General features: G+C 36.7%; 2 protein-coding genes across 2 annotated transcripts; one reads left to right on the top strand and one right to left on the bottom strand.

The window, feature by feature from the left end:
* Positions 1-845: 845 nt before the first annotated feature.
* Positions 846-7,480, top strand: il1fma (interleukin-1 family member A). Its single transcript, XM_067585485.1, has 7 exons — positions 846-938; positions 1,079-1,197; positions 3,268-3,361; positions 4,475-4,856; positions 5,298-5,423; positions 5,671-5,804; positions 6,396-7,480. The coding sequence occupies exons 1-7, from the start codon at positions 927-929 to the stop codon at positions 6,612-6,614; spliced, it is 1,086 nt and encodes a 361-aa protein (XP_067441586.1). The 5' UTR covers positions 846-926; the 3' UTR covers positions 6,615-7,480.
* On the bottom strand, positions 7,439-19,457 carry ace2 (angiotensin I converting enzyme 2). The gene is made up of 18 exons (XM_067585475.1): positions 19,216-19,457; positions 18,940-19,098; positions 18,074-18,167; positions 16,997-17,140; positions 16,713-16,828; positions 16,473-16,578; positions 15,642-15,739; positions 15,269-15,441; positions 14,368-14,594; positions 13,098-13,242; positions 12,397-12,495; positions 11,362-11,484; positions 10,966-11,144; positions 10,417-10,475; positions 10,176-10,273; positions 9,971-10,087; positions 8,782-8,976; positions 7,439-8,669 (listed from the first exon to the last, which is right to left on the bottom strand). The coding sequence occupies exons 1-18, from the start codon at positions 19,402-19,404 to the stop codon at positions 8,558-8,560; spliced, it is 2,433 nt and encodes an 810-aa protein (XP_067441576.1). The 5' UTR covers positions 19,405-19,457; the 3' UTR covers positions 7,439-8,557.
* Positions 19,458-22,127: the final 2,670 nt, after the last annotated feature.

Here is a 22,127-nt window from a genome sequence, read left to right as displayed (position 1 = left end):
CTGTACAGTCTAATCTTAGCAATCTCTGTGTTGTATTTGATGAGGTTATGTGCTTTGATTAACCTATCAAATCATTAACCCGTACATGTTGCTTCCATTTAAGAAAGGTTGCCAAACTCAGGTCTGTTGTATCACAACCTGAGCTAGAGATCATCATTCATGCTTTTATATCATCCTGGCTAGACTGCTGCCTTTTCACCTGCCTCATCAAGTCGTCCCTGGTCTACAAATGGTCCAGAATGCTGCTGCGAGGCTGTTGACCAGGTCCAACAGGACGACTCACATCACACCCATCTTATCGTCTTTACATTGACTTCTTGCTTTCACACCAGTGCTTTCAGGCCAGTGCTTACTGGTTGCCCCTCACTCTCGACTGAAAACAAAAGGTGATCGTGCCTTTGAAGTGGTGTCTCTGACACTGTGGAACGCTCTTCCTCTAGACATACAAAAGCAACTGAAGAAATTGAAACTGACCTTTGTCACGCCTTGTGCTGTCTAGTGTTTGTAATTTTGAGTGTTTGTATGGTTTGTTGTTGCTTATGTTTTATTCTCTGTTTCTTTTTTTACTGTTTTTCATTTCTGTTTATGGTCTTATTTTTAATGGTTTTACTCTTGTGAAGCAGTTTGTGACCTTGCTCTGTAAAAAGCGTGATACTAAATAAACCTTACTTTTACTTTACTTCCATATTTGTCACAAGTTCTGTTATATTAATCATACATCATGTCCCCTTCTATTCAAGATTTACTAATCTTCATTCACTTCCTCTTCTGACATCAGTTCCGCATGCATAACTGTTTGGCCCCCTCATTCTTACTTCCCCTTCTTTTCATGCAAAGCAGAAGCATAAACACACTGGAGGCTTTAAAAGACTGCCAGTGATTGGTGTTGACTTCACTCTTTATCAGCAGCGGACACTGTCGGCACCATGGATCAGGAGGTGGGTGATGAAGTCGCACTGTTTTTAACTTTTAACACTGCTGTATGTGAAAAAATGTATGAATTTATGACATATGAATGTTTATATTAGTTGATGTTTCTTATTAAGAGAAAGTTTATATATTTATTTCCATATGATAGGATTCTGTGGTAAAAGGAAGCGTACTGATCGTCCACCAGATGGAAGAAGGAAGGCACCAGTATGAAGTGGAAAATGTTGTCAAGTACAAAAAAGCAAGTGGAGGAAAACCGTTTGTAAGGTATAAACCAAAGACACTGGAACACTGTTGGGCAGAAACAAATTAAGTTACTTTTCTCACATGTAACAAAAAAACTAAATAATTATTCAGTGCTTGTTGAAGCAGTTGAACCAGTTTATTGTGTCATACTACGACTATTTAAATAATAATAATAAAAAATATAAAACAGCATACAAAGAGAACAATAAATGATTTATTATGATTTTGGCATAAGACATAGAAAGAACATGTTTAAAAAATCTCTAAAAATAAGATTTGAAAACAATCAAATAGACACACAATTTCAAAAAACAAACTAGATATTAAAATACAGCCGCAATATTCAGACAATAAATCAAGTGATCAAACAAGGTGAGTGAAAATGTGATTTAACAGCTGAGAAAGTAGCAGCAGAAAGCAGAAGTGGACGCTGAGATTTACAATGTACTGCTCGTACTGCTTACTGCTGCTCTCTAATAAAACATAACACACAAGAGGGTTTGTAAATAGTGAGTAATAGTTTCATTCATATTAATTAATGCTGGTCTGATGAAACATTTGAAGACATGACCTTGGATGCTGGGAAACTGAGCATTTTCCCACTAATATTTGAGACTTCTTAGACTAAACAATTAATCAGTAATGAAAATAATGCAGCCCTATCATTAATAATTGATTAATGTTTTATAGATCACTTGCCAAACTAAATTCTTTAGAAAAAATATATTAACATTCATAACTGCCGATCTTTTGGCTATTGATTATAGACATATAGACCCTTTATTTATGATTTACTCACTTTCTAACAAGCCATCAGGTCTGCAGTTGTAAAGGTTAAAAACTCTCTCCAGCTGTCCTCCAGAGGAAGTGGTAAAACTAAACCTTGAAGTGCTTTCTTAAGAAATGAGTAAACAGATAAGATAGATAAGAAATCTGCTGTGCCTGCGTTCTGGGTTTTTTTTGTTTGTTCTTGCATTTCAGATGCTGTGTCCCCTTTGTGTTGCCGTGAGACAGGTTTCATATTTTAAAATGGTAAATAGGACATTGAGGCATACCACATGCCTCCATTTTGTTGATATAAGTAGGTCAACAAAACCATAATTCAGAGGCGTCTCAAATGCAGAAACATAGAGCAGACACAGACAGGTCTGTTACACTCGAGGGTGATATACAGCAGCCAACTTGGCGACCTGGAGTTTCCCTTACTGATGGCTTATTACTTATTTATGACTGATTTTTAAATGTTTTGATAACATAAAACTATAACTAAAAACCCTTCATTAAAGGGCGTGTTCACAATTTGTTAAGACTTTCTTAAAACAATAGTCAGGTGGTGCCCAAATGAACATTGAAATACAGCATCAGTCAAAGGTTTGGACACACTTTCTCAGTCAAGTGAATGAGAAAGTGTGTCCAAACATTTGACTAGAACTGTAGGTTTTTCTTGCTGTAATCATCCCTCCTGTTCATACTGACCATTAGAAGATCCTTTCATAATGCACTTACAATGTAAGTGATAGAGGCCAAAATACACAGTCCTCTGTGCAAAAATGTATTTAAAAGTTTTTTCTGAAGCTAATATGAAGTTTCAGCTGTCCAAATCAGTCAAATCAAGTAGATATCTTTCAACGTTACAGTCTTTTTAGTGCCAAAGTCACTCATTTTGTTACTATACTTCCACCGCAACTAAACAGGGAAACACAGAGGGAATTTGATGCTAAAAAGACTGTAAATGTGGCAGATATTCGCTTGATATGACTAACTCAGACTGCTGAAGCCTCAGATAAACTTTTAAATGTATTTTTGCACAAAATTACAAACTGTGGATTTTGGCCCCCATCACTAACACTGAAAGCAGATTTGAAGGGGATCTTTCAATAGCCAGTATGACAGGAGGAATGATTGCAGCAAGCAAAACCTCTTTCAGTGTTCATATGGACACCTGACTGTTGTTTTAAGACACACTTGAAAAATTATGAACCTACCCTTGAAGTGTATGCATTATTGGAATGTGGTGTCAACTGAATGACTGGTTCATTCATTCGTTATTCATTCATTAATTTAACCCTTACTGCGGTATCTAAATTTCAGAGGAGACAAACTGATGCAGATAAACGGCATGGACCTGCAGAATCTCACACCTGAGGAATTGGCACAGACGTTAGCTGGGGGAAGTCCAATGCTGGTGAGTTTCTATTTCAATGGGTTGTTTTGACCCAGTTTTAGTGTCATTTTTTTTTTTATCTTACTGTTGGGTTTTTACCCAAACGAAAGCTTGTTATAATAATTTACTGTTTTTAAATGTAGATGTCATTGTTAATAACTTGTGCACATAATTTTGTACAAGAAAAAATTAATTTGTGACAGTTTTTGGCTAAAGCTTGTTATGTATAACACTGGGTCAAAATATCTGATTACTACTGGGTAAAGTTAACACAGTGTTGTAGTGATGCTGTATTGTATAAAGAGGAAGTGGAAAAAACTTAACATTGAAGAGCTAAATAAGGGGAAAAAAGGGAATGTGATCATCATATTTTTTTGTTTGTTTGTTTGCGTTGGAGATGCTCTGTCCCCTCTGGGTTGCTATATGACAGGTTTCATATTTTAAAATAATAAATAGGAATTTAAGACATTTGTTAACATGCTAAAAGTCGAAGTCAGCCAACAAGACCACAATTCAGAGAGGCATCTCAAATCCAGAAACACAGAGCCAACACCGACAGGTCTGTTACACTCGAGGATGATAAACAGCAGCCAACTTGTAGTTGTAAGCAAATACAAGAACATTTTTAGTCTTTATTAATGTACAGTATTTTTCAACAATTATTATTACTCCTCCTATAAAGACATGTTTTATATTATCACAACTGTGCTTTACTATTTTGCCATTCATTATCTGTTTCTGTACTAGCACCTACTTATAGGTGCCCACGGGAGTCGTTATAGTTGTTGACAAATATCTGCTTACAACTACATTATTGTGTTATAATCTAATTTTTAAATGAGTATATACTTTTCATAAATGCTAAATATGGAGACTAAAAGTAATGTGTTAACCAAAAAGCTCCCAGTTACGCTGTAGTTTTATCATATTACACTGTAATTGCACTGGAAATAGCTCAACATGACATGACTTTGTCTACATTAATGTGTTCACTAAAAAAAGAACATACATAACTTTGAAGGTAGCTTTGTATTTAGGTGTTTTGGGGGAATTTCCACACAGGAAGTGTCAGGTACAAACTGGAAGAGACACAAAGTCTATCACCTGTCTCATCCTCAACCTTCCTGTCTGTAGACGGTACACAAGTCGATCAAGATGAAGCAGCCCATTGAGCAGCCCAGCCCGACTGACGACATTTTATATCCAGTATCCAAGGAGGCCATGCTACTTAGTTTCAGCATGGAAATGAAGAGAGAGGGAGACCAGGAGGAGAGTGAGTGGAGCAAGGAGGGAGAAGAAAGGGAGGACGGAGGAATAGAGGGGAATGTTTGCCAACCTGAGGATGAGGAGAACGGGCAGGAAACGGATCTGCTCATCATTTCCATGACGCAAACCAGCATCGCTGTGGTGAAAGGGAGGGGATGCGAAGATGGTGGCACCTGTCATGGATGTCATGGGGTGGGATGTACCTTTAAAGACGTTGTGATGGTGGCAGAATCCAGCATGGTGACACTTGGTGAGTAAATTGGATTTCATTGGTCTTCTCTTTTCTTGTGTCCTCTTTTCCTTTCTTGTCTTCCTTTTTCTTCTTTACGTCTCTTCTCTTCTATTTTCTAGTCTTTTCTCAACACAGCCGATAATAGTAGTTAGTTAGTTAGTTATGTAGTTAGTTAGACTTTGGTCTCTACAGTCTAATGTATTCATAAAAACACAACACATCAGACTTTGTCAAGGATCACTAATGTACAGTGCAACTTCCTTCTGTTGGTAAAAGAGGACCATCCCACCTATTCATAAACAGATAAAATGGTGTGTGAGGTATTAATCACTGTAACCAGTACATGTGCCAAGTATGGAGTGGAAAATTTTTTGTACACAGTAGCAATCCTTGTTCCTTTTTTCTTACTCAGTTGCTATAAATTCTAATCTCTGTTTGGTTGTTCTGTTTCACTTTAAGTTCCAAGAGGAGGGGGCAGTTTCAGACAAGAAAAGAAAAAAAATGTTTTAGTCGAATGTGTGGCTTCCCAACAATACCTCAGAGGCATCTGTTCGCAGAAGACCCTCTATGTTTCTCCGAACCCAGGTCTGTCAGTCACACGCGGCAACATGGCACTAGCTAAACACTTGAATAATTTAAATTACAGTAATCACAGAGCAGTGTTTAAGTTCCAATACTCTCTTCATCCATTCATTGTCATGTTTATTTCATTGTTTACTATCCTTCTAAATTTTACAATTAAAGGTTCTCAATAAAAATTTGCTCTATCAGGGAAATTGATTTGAAATATTTCTTGTTTACATGTTTTTTTAAAAATTTCTTTTGTGTTCAGAGAGGATCACCATCTACTCCTACAAGTCGAATATCGTATCTAGCAAAGGAATACCAGTGGTCCTGAACTTAACGGAGTCTGACTGCTTCCTCAAGTGCAGCAAAAATGGATCAACGGTTCTCCTACAAGTGGAGGTATTAATTATGATTTAATGAGCATCAACCACACAGTCTGTCTCACATTTCTAAGTCACAAGTAAACAGGATTTGGCGGCACGGTATGCTCATGGTATTTCCAGTTAAAGCAGGCTATACAGTAGAGGTATAACATGAAAACTTCATTGAAATATCAACAGGATTGATTGACTACAGTAAACATTTTGCATTACTTTAATTACATATATTGGGTCTGTGGGTTTCTCAGTTTTCATGGAGATGGTTTAGTTATCATGTGACCAAAGTTCCATACTTAAGTCCCACCATTAAGTAAAAAACAATTGTACAAATGTAACAAATGTAATAATAAAAAAATATGTCCTCATATGATACGTTATAATGGTTGTGTAGCATATGCTTATGATGGTGGCCCATATAACATTCACTGGGGTGTATGCTACACAGAATTAAAGCTAATAGTGTGAAAATATTTTTTAATTTTATCATCAGTGTAACATGTTTATTATTAGGATCCTGATCTTTCCAAGCAATATAATCATCTTTCTGCCAGAGTGTTTAACCAGCCAGCTGTGCTCTCTCTCATGGATATCCACACATTTGTTGTTGTAGACATGTGATAAGCAGAGGCTGAAGCGGATCTCCCTGAGCGACGAGTGCACCCTCTCATTTGTCTTCTACATGAAAGGTGACGCGTCGCAACATCGGAGGTTTGAGTCAGCGCTGCACCACGGCTGGTTCATCCAGACAGCCAGCACAGACTCAGTGGAAATGGCGACTATGGATGGACATCATGAAGATCAATCATTCCTCTTCATCATTCGGACGTGATGGAGAGTCACCATCTTCAGGTGTATTCCCACTTCTCAGTCAAAGCAGTTAAACCTTTAAAATTGAGACATGAAGGTTCAAGATATGAAACTAAAAACATAAAAAACATAAAGAGGAACTCTTGTTTGAGTGTCCAGTGACACAGATTCTGTATCACTGTGTCAAATTCTGCTATTGCAGAAGTGCGTAGATATGTATCATATAACTATATCAAGGATGTTTAATGTCTTTGTGTGCATGTGGTTAAGATATGTGATATAATAGCATTGTCACTTAAAGTGGTCTTATAAGCATGGGTGCTTTCTGGTAGCATGAATACCTACAAATTATTTAATATCTTTAAGGGATGTAACTTCCATTATTATTGAAATAATGTATTTCTAAAAAAACAAAAAAACAAAAAACAAGGTGATGTAATAATTGTATTTATTTAATACTTTCTAAAACATGCATTATAATGAGATATTGTGATCAAAATTACATTTTTAATTATATAAACTATAAACATGAGCAGAAACATTTAATGAACTGGCTATGTGATGTTTTATATATAACACAAAGATGATGCTTAAACTGTAGTTCAGTTATTTTTTAAAACACATTTCAGTCTTAACTTTATGCCTTTGATAATAAAATAACAACATGTATCAATGTCTTTCTACAAGTACTGTGTGATTTTGAGAGAAAAGTATTTTTTGACACCCAAAATGTATACACATATTTAAATTAGTAGTAAAATTAGCAGCATTTATAAACTGTGTGTTTTGCTCAGTATTTTACAGTAGGTGAATGTGTTTTTAAATGCAACATTTCAGTCATAGACCTTTGTCAATAATGCATTTTTAATAAACTTAGTGCTGGCAATGTGCGGTGATTGTGCAGTAATTTCACATGAATTTTTCATTTCACATGATTTCATTTTCCGATACACCTCCAGGTCTGCATTACAACACTTAATTTTTATATTTGAAAACACATAAAAGTATCAAATAGTATTTTTTTAAAAAGTTTGACCATCAAAGCCTTTTACAGAATATTAAATATTAAAAAGTAATATTGACAAACACCGTTCTTGTTGTTTTTTTTTTTATCAACTATCCTGAATTTGAGCTGCATCAAATTCTGAATTCTGAATGTGCAAATGTAATGTTCTATAAATTACAAAACACAATCTGATAGCAACATTGGAAAAAAAAACACTGCACCTTCTGAAAGGACCTATATTGGAAATAAAGCTTGAATCCAATTAAATCACATTTTCATGTTTGTTAAAACAGTCAATGAATGTAGAAAAAAATGCATTGTGATTGAACTCAAAAGTGTGGTATGATTTCTGTACATAAACTGTGTTACTTTTGAGATACTGATTTTGTACTTGATTTATTAATGATATACTGTGTACATAGTACAACTTGTAATAGACTTGACAGGGATGACATTTTCATTTTTAGTATTTGGGGTGTATTTAATGTATACGAATAGTTGTCTAAAAGACATTAAGTAAAATTGTGTACCATTATAACAAAAAAGTAGATGTAAATACACTTAATTACAACTTAATGGTGTCTCATAATAGCAAAGTACCATGAAGTTAAGTGTAGTTAAATGTAAAGTTGTACTTTGTATAGTCTTTGTTGTTACTGCACAAAGTATAATATTTTAACATAAAAATATCACAGTTTAGGCACATTCATCATGAATCCATATGGAAGGATTCTTCGTATACTACAATTAAGTACAATTAAATATATATTTTTATATGTATTAAGAAAATTCACATTACAATAACTGTCTGTGGGGGTCAAAATCCTCAACAAACTTTCACACATATACGTATACATTTAGCAGTTATGTACATATTTGATAAGAGGCCATGAAGCACTTCGCTTTCTATTCTTTCATTGCGGACACCTTCACTCTGTTCTTCGGCAATAACAGTGGATTCAGAGTCCAGTATGATCATCAGTATGATCATCACTGCCGTCATAGGCTTTGTTAGACACTCCATCCATTTCTTCTTCATAGGGATTTCCCATGCCTGTCCTTACAGGCTTCCTGCAAAAGCACAATAAACACAGAACATGTCTCACAGTTATGAAAGTAATTGGTAGTGTACTGTACATGTAGATGTCTAGAAACAGGTCTCAGTCTCGAGACCAAAACTTACTTCTTGCGCTCTCTGATACCGGAGACGACAAGGTAGACGCCCAGTAGCACCACCAATCCCATGACCACCCCAAATACCACCAGCCACACCTGCACCGGCTGCTCCACAGGAGGTGACAGTGTTGCTGGGATACCCTCAAACTCCAGCGTGTTGTCATCCAATTGGAAGGCATCATTGATTCGGCCTCGAGATAATCTGGGATTAATATCAAAATGGGTTTATTATTGCACACATCTATTGAAAATGTCTATGGAAAGGTCAAACAGAGTTGATTATATTAGGCAGGAAGAAATTTAACATGAATCATCATGTTAGAAGAAATATAAAGGCATGCTAGCAGCTCTGTGAGGCTGTAGGCACAGCAGTGCTTTGAGCTGCTAACATGCTAATAATGACTATGCTAACATGATGATGTTTAACAGGTGAAATTCTCAGTCATCCAGGTCATGGTGTATAGACTAAGAACTAACTTGTGGATGAGATATGAAATGTCTTCAAGAATCTAAAGCAAGTCCAGTTGCCCTTCAGTTAACCCTTCTGGGTATAATATTTACTTTGTTCTCCGTCTTAGTTTAGTGTGTTAGCGTGCTAACATTTGCTAATTAGCACTAAACACAAAGTACAGCTGAGGCTGATGAGTGTGACACCAATTTTGCAGGTATTTGGTCATAAACCAAAGTATTAGACAAATAAACCTGATGATGACGCTAGATGAAAAGTTGAGGGATCAACAAAGTTATTACAATACATCTGCAGGAGAGACATGCATGTCAAATGGTGATCATGGTGGTGCTAGCACTGTCTAGGAACAATGAATGTCTGTACAAAAGTTTGTGCCAATCCATCCAGTAGATGCTGAGATATTTCACTTGATAAATTAAAACTTGGAAACCTGATGGTGGCGCTAAAGGAAAAGTCAGGGAGATTTATTCTTTTGGGACCAAAAACGTCCCAAAACATTGGGACGTTGTTGTTGAGATCTAACCAACCAACCAACATTGCCTTCCCTACAACTAGCAAGACTAAAAATCACTTAAAATTAAATGAATTAGCGTGGCTATTACAGCTGCTGAGGATGTCTGTGAAACATTCAGGCTAAATCAAAAAAGTGTTTTGAACATGTTTTGGAATATATTGCATATAATGTAATCAAAAAACATTTAAATGTTGAATCAAGTTCCTGCCTCACCGTATGGCAGCCTCCACATCTTCTTTGGGGATATATGCGGAGGGACTATTTGGGTTGGTAACCACGATGTAGAAGGAGACTCTGGGAGTCTCCTTATAGGCGAAGATGTTCTCTGATCTGCAGATGCAAACAGAGAAGTTCTCAAACAAATGCTGCACTAAAAGAAATCTAGAAATTTCCACATTTTAGTCCCATTGATACTGACGTGAAAGGAAGGGTCTCGTTCTTTTGGCTGTAGTACTGCCTCAAAGCGTACGCAATGTTGGTCTTGAACAGGTACAGCTCGTTGTCGTTCCAGGAATACTGAAAAACATTTTAGTTGATTAATATTTGCCATGATATCAAACAGATGACAGTTCACTTCAGAGCTGCAAAAGTCCTGTCATGTCATATATGAAATAGTAACCATTATAGTAACTCTTCTAAAGATGATTAATAATACTCACAGCTTTATCGCCCATGGCAGCCTTCAAACTTAGCCTCACTCTAATGCCATACTTTGAATCTGTAAACAAATCAAATTGTTAACTCAGGTGAATAAATTACTATGGTCTGATCACACAAACAGCAAATTTTTCACCATAAGTTACATTTAACATTTGTCTTCTAGTTCAGTTTGTATACCTCTGGGGCAGCTTTTCAAATTTATCAAAAAGTGTTCAATTAACTGTGTTTGACATGGAACTAAACACTATATAAACACAATATGGCCGAATAAACGTTCTCAATCCTGATGAATCTGCTATACAGAAAATAAAGCAGAACAGATAGAAAGTAAAGGAATAGTTCAACATTTTGGGAAATAAGCATATTTGCTTTTTTTGCCAAGAGTAAAATGAGAAGATTGATCCCACTCTCGGGGTATTTATAATCTCATCTAGCTCTCAGCAAGAAAGCAAATATGCAAATTTCCCAAAAATGTTGATCTATTCCTTCAAGAAAATGTTGTATTATAAGAGGAAATAATCTTCAGTATGAGTATCTTTTGTACTCACATGGATCTATTGTTGTTTTCCAGCCAACAGTCCTGTTGTGTTTCTGGTTCTCTACCTTCAGCCAGTCATAAAGTTTTTGGAAATAGTCCAACAGGGGGCTGGCATCCATCTTGGCATGACCGGATATCGTATGCAAAGCCCTGGTCCAGGACTGGGACCTTCCCAGCTCTAACATTTTCCTAACAGAAAACACAGATGGTGATGATTATGATAGTGTTAACAGTGATGATGATGAGAAGGATGAGGATGATGATGATGATATAGTACTACTGCATTTATACATGCTGTGTTATGACATTATGTAATTTCTCAGAAAATGTATAGTCACAGGGATATCCAAAAAGTGACAGACTACATGTGATTCTGATTCAAAAGGAAACAGGAAGTTGTCCATACCTCAACTTGGTGCCTGCTGGCTTAGAACCAGTAATGTCACAAGTAGACAAAGGTCCTGTATGACCAGCCGTATCACAAAGTGCTTTTTGGAACTGAAACTGGTAGATGGTTCTTGTGAAGTACCTGTATTCACAAACAGCAACAAACACAAACACACACAGGTGATGTAGCAGGAATGGATCCATCATTTTCAACAAATGTGACATGCTGGTTGAAAGATGTGAAGGAAAATGATCTAAAGTCATGCTTTTGAGGTTATGATAGACATTGTTTGGGCATAGACTGGCTTTGGATGCTTGCATGTACATGTGTAATGTTGAGCAAAAGAAACAAAATCAGTGATCAGCGAGATTCAGGTAGCTCCCTAGTGGAGCAGCTGCCAAGCTTTTGGTCACAATTAACTGTTGTGAGAATGATAGTCTGCCCTGTCATTTAAGAACAGTGTGTACCTCCACCAGTAAAGGCCATCAAGGTTATTTTAAAGGAATAGTCTTTGGGAAACACTCATTCACTATTTTTCCAAGAGTTAGATGAGAAGATGGGAGGAAACTAGCTTAGCTTAGCATCAAGACTTGAAGAAGGGGGAAACAGATAGCCTGGCTCCTCAAAAGTTCAAAAATATATACACAAATAGTTGTAAAAATGATTATTTGTATTTTCTTGCCAAACAAGAGCCGGAGAGCAGTGATTTCCCAGAGTCATGATGTCACAGTGCGGTTGCCAGGCAACCAACAGAAACTCTGCACAGAAGCACTGTGTGCATGGATGAACTGGTGTTCATTGTTCGCTACACTGTGTGTTCATCTATTTGGCTTACATACATAAAATACATAAATACATACAAGGGCGAAACAATCATGGGCTGATTTTTTTTTTTTTTTAATTTAAGTGAGAACATACAGAAAGTGTCAAAAGGTATCCTGTTGTCTATCCCTGTCTTTCCATGCTAAAATATTCCTGGATCTATATCATAAAATGGTGACTCGTTCCTTAACCCACAGCCTCTGAGGTGCAGCTGTGTGAGCTGAATGTTACCTGATGAAAGAGTAGTCTCCAGATACATGGAACAGAGCAGGCGGGTCGCAGTAGGTCTCATCTCTTGGCACTGGCTCCACCACCCCTACCAGCTCTCTCCTGTCATGACATCAGAGAGTCAACACTGATGCAGGATTATGCTGTAACCACAGACGCGCAGTGATGCAGCCGCCGAGGTTACAGACCATGAAACTGCTCTTGTTTTTGCATGTCATGATGAATGTTCCTGTTTTGCTCTGCAAGACTTGCAGCAACAGCAAACATAGCAGCTAAGATTAACAATGGGAGGCTAGTACATGCATTAGAGGAAGTCAGGAGGAAATAAAGGTCAGAGACAGGTCAGAAGGGTGACATCTTGATTTAGGGAGCTGGCCAACCAATTAGAGAACTGAGAAAATGTCATGATGTTATTTGTGGAGCATGTCTGTAAAGAAGAAGAAGTATGAGACGCCCATTTGTAGGTATATAAACCAACTGTGAATATTATGGGACGAGCCTTTTTCTCTGTAACCCTGTTAGTGTGTTGCACTGTGAAACGCTCTCTCTTGTACAAGAAAATGAATTCGACTTAAACTTTGATACTTCGGATCCAGTCTCCATTATTTAAAGGTCATTGAAGAAATTCTTTTAACAAAGAAATTAACAGATTTTCACACTATGTGAGTTAAGTGAATAAACTGCAGATGTAAATGTCTGCTTACTTCATCTCCCACCAGCGTTCCATCCATTTATCCTCGGTGATGTTCCCTGCAAAGACCTGCCACCTCCATTCCTCCAGCATGTAGGTGAACGGCAGTGTGGCCACAATGGTGAGTGCCTGCTTCAGCAGGAAGTTTATCTCTGTGTCTGCAAAGGAAGACAAACAGTTTACAGTATAAAGCAATAAGATATTTAGGAGGCTGTCTGTGCGGTCTGAACATTTTAGAAATTAATTTATGTACCCTGTCTAGAAACAATATTTAAACACACTTTTTTACATTTATGAGACACCGAAAATCATATTGGAAGAAAGATGGTGTTCTTGTGAAGTTAAAAGTGTTTGGCTTTAGGTATTTGATAAGCTATTTATAACATCTATTCATGATACCTGTTTCAGACTCTGTAAGTAAATGACAGTATGTATAATAGTTAATAGATCTGGTTTTGCTGAAGTAAACAGGTGAATACGGCTGTGATGTTGCCCAGAGGATGCTGAGGCTATATTGATCCTGTATGCCATGCAAACCCAGAGACACCGTTCCTTCTGTAATTCGTGTAGATTTTTATGCATTTACCACTTCATCTTGTATCTCCAGTTTTAGGTATGTCATGTGTTTATATCAGGTTAATAATTGCATTGCCCTATTATGAATTCTACAAAAGATTAGACCCATAAAACTTTTTCAAGAGCCACTGAAAAATGTCAACAAAGCTCTGTCATGCTGCTATAAAACAAGGCTGGGTTACTCAAAAGTTAAATTGACTTTTTTGGCCACTTGGCGGCAGTTGAAACAAGCTGTAAACACAACACTGATACGTTATCTAAGTTGATATGGCAAATTTGCAAACGATTGCACATTTACACATCCAGCGGACACAGAGCAACGTAAGCATTCATTTGGTGTCATGTTTTTAGCAAAATCCAACATTAACTCTCCTTTTAGCTCTGTTTTGCTCTCCACCAACTCCTGAGAGAAATATCTGCTAAATGCTACACTTTGTTCACCAGTTAGTCATTAACTTTGTCTGTCTGTTGTTTGGTGGTGAGAAGGGGTTTATCAGAGGTTTTTCACTAAAAACAACTGCCTACTGCACGAGAGTAAACCAAAAACAGTAAAGTTGCAGGTTGTTTATGACTGCAGTCAGGTGACATACGTGTTATCAGTTGATCCATTGTTAATATAAAAATGTTCATTGTCGCAGCTTTAATGTTTTGCAGAACCACTATTTCTCTGGTTTTATAACTTTCACGGTTATATACATCAGCAGTACCTTTATCATAAACAAAGTCAGCAGGCAGGAGTTGCAGTTGCTTCAGGTGTTTGGGTGTCGCAGCAGAGAGGGACATGATTTCTCCGACAGCCTCGTGGAAACCCTCGTTGGCTCCGTCCCTCAGGAGGTAGGACAGGTTGCGGTAAGCCATCTGATACTGGTTGTGACCCATCTCGTGGTGCGCCGTCAGGAAGTCATCCATGTTGACTTTGGTGCACATTTTGATCCTGAAGATATCACAGAAGTGTGGATGTCAGCAGTTACATATTATGTGATTCAAGCATGGCATGATACCATATCAGATATACTGTACCAATAAATCAGCCAGTGCAACAAACACGTTTCTGATGAGTCAGATATAACATTCACTGAAGCCCAAGTTCAATAAAATTAATTAAGTGCTTATCTAAAGAGACATGAGAAGTAACACTGTGTTTTTTGTTGAGTAATCTGAAACTTGAGGAGCCATAAACTCTGACATTTATAACATATTTGGATAAACTATGTTTCTATAGACACTAAAACCTCCACATGAGTCCGTACTTAGATAACTTTGGATTAATATATTAACTTCTATGGATTAATATTTGACAGCATAAAGACTTTCTTATCTTTATCAGCAAGAAAGAATGACTCAGAGATTAATCAACATCATTGTTCCATCAAGTTCACATTTATGGCTCCAATGTACTGATCTACAGTAAGATAACTGTTCTCCAATCATGGCACAAAAAATCAACAAGAATGTCTGTGTGAGATATCATCTTGCAAAGTAATATGTTTTAAAAGTTGCTTGTGAATCTGAAATTGTTTTGGTATTCACTGGCAATCACTGGTATGATTAGTATGAGTTCTTGTTTCTGCATTTGTGAATATGTGCATGTCTGTGGGTTTATTCTACCTAAAGTCCTTTCTGTTTCCCAAGTCCCAGGCTGTGGGATGACAGACCACCTTGCGTCCATCCTCAGGCTTCACGAACATTGAGTCATTCCAGAAGTTATCAAACATCTTATACAGGCCCACAGACATGAAGAACTTCTCTGCTTCTTCGAAAAGCTGAATCTCCTTCCAACCCTAAAATTCAAGTTGACATTTGGTACTCAATTTTAATTGCAACAGAGGATTTCAAAAGTGTATTTCTTTACTGGTATAACCTCTTACAAGAACATCACTGCATGCTCTGTGTTGCCTTATTTCCTCTTTTCTTTTTGCTTCATTTAAAATGTTTAATGTGTAAACAGAATAAATAAAAGATCAACTCTATGGTACTGTACCTTATCCACCATAGCTTTGCTGACATCAATATCCGGCTTGTCTGGGTAGGGGATTGACAGAGGGTACAGGTTGTTCCAGAATCTTCCCCACATGTCACCTGATCAATAAACACAAAAGTTAAAATACTTTTCACTCTGAAGTCCATCGAGCTGTTAATCTCACAGGATACATTAACTCAGGTGTGTATAGTTACAATCCTTTCAAATCATAATAGGGGGCAGAATTGTCTTTTATATATATATATATATATAAAAACAAACCAATTTATAGCTTCAAAATAGAAATGTAAAACATATTTTAGATGCTGTCACTCAGTTGTGTCAAACATTTTTGAGTGCTTTTTAATCCTGTTTAATCTGAGTGTAAACAAACAGTATTGTTGAGACCTGGACAACAGAGGGAGCCATACAACAGCTCTGGACTGGGCCTTAAAACTTGCATGAACTCTCAAATCTTACTGATCTGAAGCATTAAGCTACATCATATATTAACTTGACTTGTCTTAAATGCACTGTAATGTAGCCTATTTTTTTCAACTTTTACATTATTTCTATTCTACAGATGATAATTGGAGAGGACAGCAAGCTCAGAATTTCATTGTACAGTGCAGCGTCTTCTCACTATATGACACTAAAGCTTTGAATCTACTGAACTGATGATACAGAAGCTCATGCTGCTGTTGATTATGTGATGTTTGCTCCTTCAGCCCCAAACTCGAGCGAAGTCTCCCAAACCATTAGCAAGACAAAAAAAGACTCACATGTGGAACAGTGATAGGAGTAGGGTTAAAGTTTGCAATTTGATCTGTACAAAATCTTCAGCGAACATACCCAGCAGGTGGGCTGGCAGAGGTCCTTCTGAATCAATATGTCCTGAGTAGACCTCCATAAGCCTCGCCCTCACGTAGGCGTGCAGCTCCTTGTATAAGGGCAGGATCTGTGAAAAACAATAAATTACTGTAATTACTTCATACAATCAAACAAACAAATCCGCTCATTTTCACTCCAAGAAGCATGAAACATACATATCACAGGGCCAAATCCACTGACATGAACGGATATTTCACGTACCTGTTTGTATATCGAACGGACATCTTGCATCAACTCATCTCTGGTGTACTTGAACTGAGCATCATTTTCAATGGTCTCATAGTTATATCTCCAATAAGCTCCATAGTCTTCAAAACCTGTAAATGTGTGTGTCAGAGAGGAAAACTTCAAGAGAAATAGTTTAGGAAAACTACATCTACCAGAGTACATTGTGGCTTATGTATGAAACATTAAATATCCTCATAATAAATGGTACTCTAAAACATTGTTATAACAAGTGGCATGTTTCCTTTGAGGTGTATCACCGTTTAGTTTGGCAGCTTCATTCTTCAGAACCACGTAGTCTTCGTACAGCGGCCTAATTCTCTTCCCCACCTCTCTCCTCCAGCCTTCCCACACATGCAGACGCTCAAAGTAATCTTCGCTGTAGGCCATTACATGTTCCAGTCCTGTAAATGGAGGCACACGCAAGTCAGTGGCCAGGTACAAATCTCAAATAAATGCTTGTCTTGGTAATCAAATATCTTCTGGTAGAAAGTTTGCTATAAAACAGTAGTTTAGAAGATAGATGTGCTGCCTTAAGAATGAGCAGAAAAATGTCTCCTGTGACTGATATGTTATATATTACACTATTAGACTGTTAATACTGATGTATGGCTGTGGTGAAACTACTTTATATACACACAATCAAATCTGAGGGGTTGTGAGATGATAATTGGGGTTAGAAAGAAGAAAAAACAAGTTCTGCTACAGAAATGTGCATTCACTAATTTTTGCTTTTTTGTGAAGTATTGGATACCTTTACCTCTTTTGGCCTTGAACAGTTATTAAAACTGAATCATCTGAGAAGTTTTGAGAGGAAATCACTGTTTTATCTTTGGTGGAACATCTGACAAATTACAGGCATCTGGACTACTTTTTTGTAAAGGGTCATAAGCCAAAAAGATTTCAACTTTAATAATTAATTGTATTTTATTTTATTTAAGCCTATTACATAGTTATTTTATATACAATCTTAATCTAAATAGCTGTCAAATAAATTTAGTGGAGTAAAAAGTAGAATATTTCCGTCTAAAATTTAGTGGAGTCAAAGTATAAAGTGGCATAAAATGGAAACACTAAAGTAAGTACCTCAAAATTGTCCTTAAAGAAATCCCTCTAGTTACTTTCCACAACATGATACTGTCTTTAAACTTTTTTTTGTCAGAGTTCAAAATCAAAGAGCATAAGTAATTGTTACAGTATCTTGGTAAAATCTGTTCAAAAATGTAACAAAGCTGCGTCTCTTTCTCTGTGACTGTTAATTATAAACTCCTTATCTGATTGGTTGACAGTAGCAGGCAGTCACATTGCCATAACTGGTCCTTATTATCAGAGTGTACCTGGCTCCAAAGTCTGGCAGTTAAGGGAGTCGTCCTTTAGGCACACGGTCGCTGTGCTGTAGATTGTATTCATCTCACTCATGATCTTGTTCAGCTATAAGCAGATTTTAAAAACACATGGATAAAATGTTTAGGTTAATGTGAATTGCTAATAAACCATACTGGTACACTGTAAAAAATGGCTGTGAAATCCACAGTAATTTACTGTGCGGAAACACAGTAAATGTTTTCACAATACAGTACTGTGTATGAGGCCTAAAAACACAGTAATCAAGATGTTACTGTAGAAATCACAGTAGTGAACACACTACTGTAGAAAATCACAGTAACTATTATAGTACTGTAGAAAATTACAGTAACCATTATGTTACTGTAGAAAATCACAGTAACCTTTATGTTACTGTAGAAAATCACAGTAACTATTACAGTACTGTAGAAAATCACAGTAACCATTATGTTACTGTAGAAAATCACAGTAACTATTATAGTACTGTAGAAAATCACAGTAACCATTATGTTACTGTAGAAAATCACAGTAACCATTATGTTACTTAGAAAATCACAGTAATACTGTAGTATCAATATTACTGTGACTTTCTACAGTAATTTACTGTGTTTCTGCAGTTAATTACTGTGATTTTTTTATAGTAAGTTACTTGTCAATGGCTGCCAGTTAATTACTGTGAATTTCACAGTAAGTTTTTTAAAGTGTAGAATTAACTTTAAAAGTTGCCATGAAGCACAAAGGAACAGTTCAGAGGCAGAAACTTGTGTCTCTGCAGCTTTTATGAACACAGAAAGAACATATTTTAGGACACATCTAAACATAAATTTAACAGAATGATATCTAACAGCAGCTGTCTTACATATGCAGCTTTTTCCGCAGATAGGGCACCGGAGCCTTTGTCTTGTAGGGAGATGAGCTGTAATTTGATTTGTGGATCCTTGATCTTGTCAATGGGGAATTTCTGAGACTCCTCTGACGTCTTGGTATAGAAATCGCTCCAAATTTTCCCCTGTTCTGCCTGGATAAAAATGAAAACAGACACATGAATTCATGTAAATCAGTAACTTTGTGAACACTGGTCTATCTACAGAAGCTGCATGATCTGGCAACATTAAAGAGGTCCCCAAATGCTTACCATTTTGTCTGAGTTCTCCTTTGTGATATTGGTATTGTAGGCCCATGTTGCCAGCGAGCTCTGGTACACAAGCCTGGTGGCATCCTCATCAAACTTCTGAAGGAACTTCCTCGCCTCGGTCTCCACGTCTGACTGAGAAGAAACAGCGCAGACCAGAGCCAGCAACACAACTAGATAACTACAAGACATCTTGCTGCTACAGATCCATCCACACACAAACACACACTGAGGAGGGAGGACACTGTACTCTCTTATAAAGTTTCAATAACCTTCTGTGCTGCCTTGGCCTTTGGACAGAGCCATAATTGAGGGTGTATCTGAGTTTCCATTTACAGATAGGATGTTTCAGCACGCACACTTCACATAGGAAGGAGTTTGTGTTATACTTTGATAGGTTATCAGTCACAAAAACAGACACATAATCTCTTTTGAAAAGTGTACAGTTAGTTATATGGTCTGTATATGTGTGTGAGTGTGTAGTGAGTGAATAAGGTCTTTTGATAAGCCTTCAGTCTTGAGCATCCCTGCTGCCAGCACAATAGCCCATAAATCAAAATCATTTGGCATTAAATTACTAAAACCCTGCTATTATGAACAAGAAAACATGATGATATATGTGTATATCTATGCATAAAGTACAATGAATGTCTGTCTGCATAAGTGAATCAAGTGCAGTGTCAGCTTACATACAAAAAACAAAAAAACATAGCTGGTGAGCAAAAAAAGGCAGGAGAAATTGTTTTTATTGACTGAGCATTTTGAATTTAAGGAAACAGAAGATCTTACATAAAATTTGAGCACCAGATAGTTTCTTCCGGATGGCAGAAAAGCGGAAAAATGAAAATGTATTTGCTCATGGCAGGTACGGGACTCTGTGATTTTACTATTATATTTTCTCCAAATGTCATTTCTTAAACAAGTGTGATATTTGAGGAGAAAAATATCAAAGGTACAGGAGACAATAGAATTAGATAACCTCCTTATCTGGTTGCAGTGCATTTCCCAGCATCAGGTAAACTGCAAGTCATGCAATATGAGGCCCTAAATGCTGATAAGAAATCAGCCAAGGGCAAGGTATTATTGAAATTTATTACCAGCACCAAAAGAATATCTAATAATGTCTTTATGCTTCAAGTCAATGAATAATCTACTAAAATCCTTCAACACAGAAATGAATCAGAATAAAAACAGCCCAAAAAGTCTCTCAATGCTCATCAGTGCTCAGATGAAGGCTTGCTTTGGGATTTTATTACTCTATTTACTTATTTGTGCTTTTGCAGTGCCACTATCGTAACTGATAATGTTTCTAGCAGGGCAGCAGTAAGTGGGACTGCACCTGTTTTACATCCTAATTCTTGGACCGTTAACTTGTTACAACAGTGCTCTCCTGTGGAGATAGTTGGTACTATCATGCTCTTTAAAGGATATGTTCACACTTTTTCAACTCTGTCTTAAAAACATATTTACATGTTCCCTTTGTAAATTAAAACATTTTTGGTTTCTGTAATTGTCCATCTTGTCCATACTGAAATCTGTTTCTAATGTGATGCCAATATAAGAGGGGAGGGAACAAAATCCATAGTCATCATTCTGTGTAAAAATATATTTTAAAGTTCAGCCAATGTGAGGCTCCAGCAGTCTGAGATAGGATCTTCCAAAGTTCAAATCTTTTAAGGATGAAATTCCTGCTTTGTGTTACTATCCTTCCACTGCAGCTCAGCAAGAAAACACAGTCTGTAGAAACACAAAGAGTGAATTTCGTACAAAAAAGACAAGTAAATTTGGAAGATAGCCATTTGATATTTGTAACTCAAACTGATAAAGTCTCATATTAGCTTCATAGAACAAGGACTGTATAATTTGTCCGCCAACTCTTACACTGTCATCACTTTGGGAAAGAAATGTCTTTGCAGCCATTATGAATAAGAGGAATAATCATTAGACACCAAAAACTCTTTTATTGTACAGTACCAGTCAAAGGTTTGGACACACTTCCAATGGGAAATATATTTACTGTACATGTAAGCATGCTAATATTCTTTCTTTCTGTCTTTTTTACTTGACAATATCCATACAACATATACAAATACATGTGTACAAAAGGAACAATCAGACCAGAACCAGAACAGTTCACATACTATGTAATTCAATACAATGTTATTTTAACTAACATTATCTTCTGTAGAATATAATAATATTCTAATATTATTATGTTAGACTAAAGTCTCTGACAGGTCAATCTTTTCAACACACAATTCTTTTTTTTTTTTTTTTGAAGTTTAACCTAGTTTTGTTAGAAATATGATAATGAAGATGATATTTCAACTATATCTTGTGATTACAACATATGCAAGCATATGGATTTTTACTGATGCTAAAATAATGTAAAATTGATATGATAATTCTTCAGAGTTTGTTTTTTTCCCCCAATGTTTTGACTGGCATCAGCAGCAGTCACTGAGCTGTCATTTCCATGTAGAGACGTAACTGAACTCTCACACAGCCAGGACACTGAAGAAAATGTCCTCTGGCAACACATAAATGGCCTCGTTAGGTTTAAAATGTCTAATTCATAGAATTTAATGCAATGTCCACTGAACCCAATACTCACAATAAATTGGATAGAGTTTTAAAAAATATGGTTAAAATTATAGGAAAATGTAAAGGCATGAAGAACTGTTCATTCCCATTACTGTTGCCTCTGTTTTGCTTGTTCTAAATCATCACTGTATGGTTTATTGTTTGCTGGGATGCACACAATAGATGGGATACATTTTACACTTTGTAGTATGTAGTTTGTATATTGTGCTCTTGGCAGCTCTGAGTGAGGCCCGTGATAGGTTACTGTCAATCTGCGGTGCCTCAAATTTGCTGCAACAGCAAGTTTACTGCAGACATGTCTATATACAGAC

Source organism: Thunnus thynnus, chromosome 1, assembly GCF_963924715.1.
Source record: "Thunnus thynnus chromosome 1, fThuThy2.1, whole genome shotgun sequence".
Lineage (NCBI taxonomy): Eukaryota > Metazoa > Chordata > Actinopteri > Scombriformes > Scombridae > Thunnus > Thunnus thynnus.
Note: the sequence above shows the minus strand (reverse complement) of the source record. Positions and strands in the feature narration are given on the sequence as shown.

Excerpts from the sequence above, each read along its gene's own strand:
- il1fma (XM_067585485.1), top strand. Across the intron at positions 1,198-3,267 it reads GGAGGAAAACCGTTTGTAAG|AGGAGACAAACTGATGCAGA; the intron begins GTATAAACCAAA and ends TCTAAATTTCAG. Across the intron at positions 5,805-6,395 it reads CGGTTCTCCTACAAGTGGAG|ACATGTGATAAGCAGAGGCT; the intron begins GTATTAATTATG and ends TTGTTGTTGTAG.
- ace2 (XM_067585475.1), bottom strand. The coding sequence starts at position 19,404 with ATGTCTTGTAGTTATCTAGTTGTGTTGCTGGCTCTGGTCTGCGCTGTT. Across the intron at positions 12,496-13,097 it reads GAACGCTGGTGGGAGATGAA|GAGAGAGCTGGTAGGGGTGG; the intron begins GTAAGCAGACAT and ends ATGTCATGACAG. Across the intron at positions 10,274-10,416 it reads CTGCCATGGGCGATAAAGCT|TATTCCTGGAACGACAACGA; the intron begins GTGAGTATTATT and ends AATGTTTTTCAG.